General features: G+C 34.7%; 1 protein-coding gene across 4 annotated transcripts in view; it reads right to left on the reverse strand.

Moving 5' to 3' along the window:
• Positions 1 to 5,000, reverse strand: part of LOC113812939 (apoptosis-resistant E3 ubiquitin protein ligase 1) — a 186,965-nt gene that overhangs the window by 167,272 nt on the left and 14,693 nt on the right. For 2 of the 4 annotated variants that reach the window (XM_070140204.1, XM_070140199.1), the window contains one exon: positions 1,716 to 1,835. The exons of the other annotated variants lie outside the window; for them this stretch is intronic. In XM_070140204.1, the coding sequence (XP_069996305.1) occupies positions 1,716 to 1,835 (120 nt within the window). The remainder of the gene's footprint in view (positions 1 to 1,715; positions 1,836 to 5,000) is intronic. 4 annotated transcript variants of the gene reach the window in all.

A 5,000-nucleotide genomic window follows, 5' to 3' on the forward strand; every position in this document is an offset into this window, starting at 1 on the left:
TCTCTCTCTCTCTCTCTCTCTCTCTCTCTCTCTCTCTCTCTCTCTCTCTCTCTCTCTCTCTCTCTCTCTCTCTCTCTCTCTCTCTCTCTCTGTCTAACAATAAATAAATGAAATAGTATTTTCTTAATTTCACCACAAATATATACAAAGAACAGTAGTACAGTACCAACATAAAATAAAATACCAAAAAAATACAAAACAAAGAAACAAAACTATAACAATATCAGTGATGTAACTATATGAAAAGTACATAAAATAATGATAGCTTACAAGTATCCCTTTTATCTTGTTCTCAATACACTTGGAATTTGGTTTGTAAAAATCATATTTGTGGCTCCATATTTTAAAAATTTTGATGTACATCTGAAATCTATAATTCAAACAAACTAACAAAACAAAGAAGAATAAAACAGAAAAATAAGCAACAAATAACAGAAAAAATTGCTACAAAAATGATACAAAATATATCAAAATAAATTCCCTTATACATTTCTTTCATCACACTCAGTATCTGGCTTAACCCATTGGCTCTGGATGTTGTGACCATCGTTACATGAAAAATTTAGCTGAAGGCTGGATGACGTGAATGTTATCAGGAAAAAATCTGGCTGACTGCCAAGGTGATAGAAATAAGCCATCATGAGAATTTTGGATGAGGCTTGGGCCGAAGGGAAAATCTCATTATAAGTGCACAAAATTCTTGGAGACAGATAAGACTGTTGGCATTGCAAGGGTGGAACATGCCATCTATGAGTGGTGACAAAGAGCGCCAGTTCCAGGGTGGACAATATATCCATATTCAGGATCCTATTTCTGCTTGCCGTGACCGGTGGTACAGCATATGTTATGAAAAATCAAATAAGAGAAAATATTTGAAAATAAGACACAAATAACATAATATCACTTATTGTTATTATTAACTCACAGTTTTAAACTACCTAGAAAAAGTCTATTACCATCTTTATAAAGCACAACAATGGATAAACATAGACCTTGGAAAATAGCAAAAATAATGTTTATGCAGAAAAAAAGATAGCAATGCAAAGAGGAGGCAAAGTGTCTTGACAATGCACATGAATGTTCCTGTGGGCTGGACCTATGAACCACATCCCCAGTAGAGTCACCACTCAAGTTAACCTAATGCCCAGATTTTAGTCTACATTCAGGTCATGATGTGCATGGATCCAATTGGTTAATAGGTGCGGAAAGCAACTCTTCACCAGCTTTATGTCTGTGGCTCCATAATGGACAATATATATTTTATTATGAATGATCAGTTAAGGATACAACCTTAAATATATAGCATACATCTACTCTGCACAGCTTATTAATAATCCCAACACTCTGCACATTGTCCATCCAAAAATGCCAAAGACATCCAAAAGTTGTGTTATCATGTGTCTCATAAGTGCTGCAGCATATCTCTATGAATATTTTTCTTTTGAAAACACAGATATTACAGTATCTCCTATAGCTATATAACATGATGTTTGCCTAAAATCCTGCTTCATAGAACATATTGTGTTGTTGAGCATAGGGTGACTATACACTTAATACTGTATACAAATTTGAATATATAATTATTATACAATTTATCATAAACATCTCTTCTGTCTATACTACACTGCATCACCAGCCTTCAACCATGACCACAGGAGCCTCATGGACTTACCTGTGTGTCTCTTTCTCTCTTTCGAGCCAACAAACATACTCACCTCGGGAGTCTCTGCAGGAGGCTGTTCAGGCTGTCGTCCTTATCATCATTAAACTCAAGCGGAAAAGCATCCACCATGTACACAGCCTCCTTTAGGGTACGTATGCCTAGAGTCTCCAGCCTGGGACATGCAAGAGAATGTGATGCGGTGGGAAAAAAACAATAATTTCATATTTCGTAGTCTTGTGAAATAGGACATGGAATAAGGTCCCATGGAAAGTGACATCATAAGGCAATATTTTCATTCATTTACTATTTTTAGAGCAAACTCAGTCTAATAGTGGATTCAATATGAGGTTTGGCAATAACTTCTACTCAATAGTTTGAGATCTTAAATGGTCTGAGTTATGTGATTTACCTGGATGTGTCCAAAAAGTGTATCTGAATTAACAATCAAACAGAAGCCAAATCCATTTTTACATATGAATGATTTTGCTCTACTTTTTTCTTATAGGTAATAAAGTTATGAATGAATAAGAGTACCTAGCTTTGAAAAAAATCTACAAAGCCATCTTAATATTGATTTTGTGCTTACTATTATGAGACCATACTATTTTTTTCCCTAGAATATTGATCTCTTACAATAAACATTATCTCTTTCAATGAAGTTCTTGCCTTTTGTTGTGTAATATAAAACATTTCTTTTATTTTTTATATACAAACATCTGTAAAATGTTTAGAATAGTAACTGAAGGCTTCCATTGTGTAATCACCTTTTTACTCAACCTTCACATACAAAAGCAGACTTTAATATGTATGGCTGTCACACTTTCATAGATATGGCTGTCTCCACTTCAGTCAAGATATATACTGATGTCAATTTCCATGGCTCCCATGCAAGGTTCATAACATAAATTTGTGTAAAGACTTGGTGTATTTTGCAATTATTAGAAATCAATAAAACCCTAAAACCTGAAGGAACAAATCATGCAGTCTTATAATCACAGGAAAAGAAACCTTTTGTTCTAAGTAAATTAATTTATTCTATGGAATTAAGCATTCATCTGAAAAGTGTGTGAAGTAAATTCCAAAAGTTAAATCTGAAGAGAGATACCATTTCTAAAGAGATATGACATAAAACATACAAAATTATATTGGCTAAAAGGAGAGACTTTATTACATGAATTCACAACGATACACTGATAGATTTTTAAAACACTTTAATGTATATCAACAAGGGAATTTATAAAACAACAAATATTTCTTTATATACACTTGGGTCTTAGATTTTAGTTCAGCAACTGATATATCATATTATGAGTAGAACAGTGTGAAAAGCAAGGAGAAACACAAAAAAAATGCAAAGGAAACGAGAGGGGAGGAAAAGAAAGAGAGAGAGAGAGAGAGAGAGAGAGAGAGAGAGAGAGAGAGAGAGAGAGAGAGAGAGAGAGAGAGAGAGAGAGAGAGAGAGAGAGAGAGAGAGAGAGAGAGAGAGAGAGAGAGAGAGAGAGAGAGAGAGAGAGAGAGAGAGAAAAAAGAGCATAAGAGAGAGAGAGAGAAAAAAAAAAGACAGGAAGAGAGACAGGAAGAGAGACAGGAAGAGAGAGAGAGAGAGAGACAGGAAGAGAGACAGGAAGAGAGAGAGAGAGAGAGACAGGAAGAGAGAGAGAGAGAGAGAGAGAGAGACAGGAAGAGAGAGAGAGAGAGAGACAGGAAGAGAGAGAGAGAGAGAGACAGGAAGAGAGAGAGAGAGAGAGACAGGAAGAGAGAGAGAGAGAGAGACAGGAAGAGAGAGAGAGAGAGAGAGAGAGAGAGAGAGAGAGAGACAGGAAGAGAGAGAGAGAGATAGAGAGAGAGAGAGAGAGAGAGAGAGAGAGAGAGAGAGAGAGAGAGAGAGAGAGAGAGAGAGAGACAAGAAGAGAAAGAGAGAGAGAGTATGTGTGTCTGTGTCAGTATCAAGTATAGACACACACAGAACTGTATTATATTATGTTGTTAGGGGACTTCATGGATGCAAAAGACAAGGGGCTCACACATACTTCCCGATAATTGAGTTGCAAATCAAACAAAATGACAATAATTGATGACCTGGCTTAAAGATGACTTAGTGTATAAAAACTTAAGCTACAAAATATATATGATATAAAAAAAATCACAATAATAAAGCTGAAGTAATGAAACTTCTGGATATAATCCTTTCCAAATACTCTAAAGTGCTTTCTCAGCAAATAGAAGATTCCAAGAGACATTCTACATAGTCCTTCCTCTTATGCATTTTCTAAATTATGTATATCCCATGTATACAGCATTGTTTCTCAAAAAAAGAAAGGAAGAAAAAAATACTGTGTACAAATAACAAATAACACACACAAACATATACACACACACACACACACACACACACACACACACACACACACGCTTATGCATAAGTGAATGACAATATACATAACTTAAAGCTATAACTCTATTCATCTCAGGTTAGCTTCGTGATTTGAGAGGTGGGGGGGAGGGACAGAATCACCCACTTAACCCCAAGCTGATATGTCAACAGTATGCTGCAGATATAAGTTAAATATAAAATGTACTTCATAGATACTGCTTCACCACGAAGCAGAGAATCTTGTTTGTATGAGTAATTCAATATTGAATAAATCAGTTAAAACACACCTCTTACTAAATATCACCAACACTATTTTTTGATATGGGCATTTTGAAGTTCATATATGTTGTAACTCTAAGCATATACAGTCTCACATAATACCTCAATATTACACAATATCATACCAAACACAACATAATGTGACATATGAAACAAACACAATATAAAGCAAAAAAAAAAAAAATTACTGATTATTATCTTTCTCTTATTCTTTTTTATTACATGTTATTCTGTTTATATTTCAATTCGTATATCTACTTCCATCTTTCTGGGTAGCATATATACCCATACCCCATATGACGAGCCCACACTACATCATGTATACCATTTCTGCTGTGACTGAAGAGTTACAGTCCCTCAAAAATAGACTTAATTCACGCTTTAGCCTTTAGCTTTAGTGCATGGTGTGGAGTTTAGTATATTGTGTTAAGCAACCATCAACACTGAATTAATAGTGTATGGTTTAATATAACATTAAAATGATGATGATGTGTAACTTTTTCAGTTACCATATAGTATTTATATAAAAGGAGAAGAAAAGAGGTGGTTACCACATAAATTCAATCATTAATGAATGATAAATAGAAAGAGAAAATTTTGTCTTTCCTTATTCTGACCTGAAAATCAATGCAACCATGGCCTTTTCAGGAAATATGCTCCTCTATTACTTTCTATGGATAACAG

This window comes from Penaeus vannamei, chromosome 3 (genome assembly GCF_042767895.1).
Source record: "Penaeus vannamei isolate JL-2024 chromosome 3, ASM4276789v1, whole genome shotgun sequence".
NCBI lineage: Eukaryota > Metazoa > Arthropoda > Malacostraca > Decapoda > Penaeidae > Penaeus > Penaeus vannamei.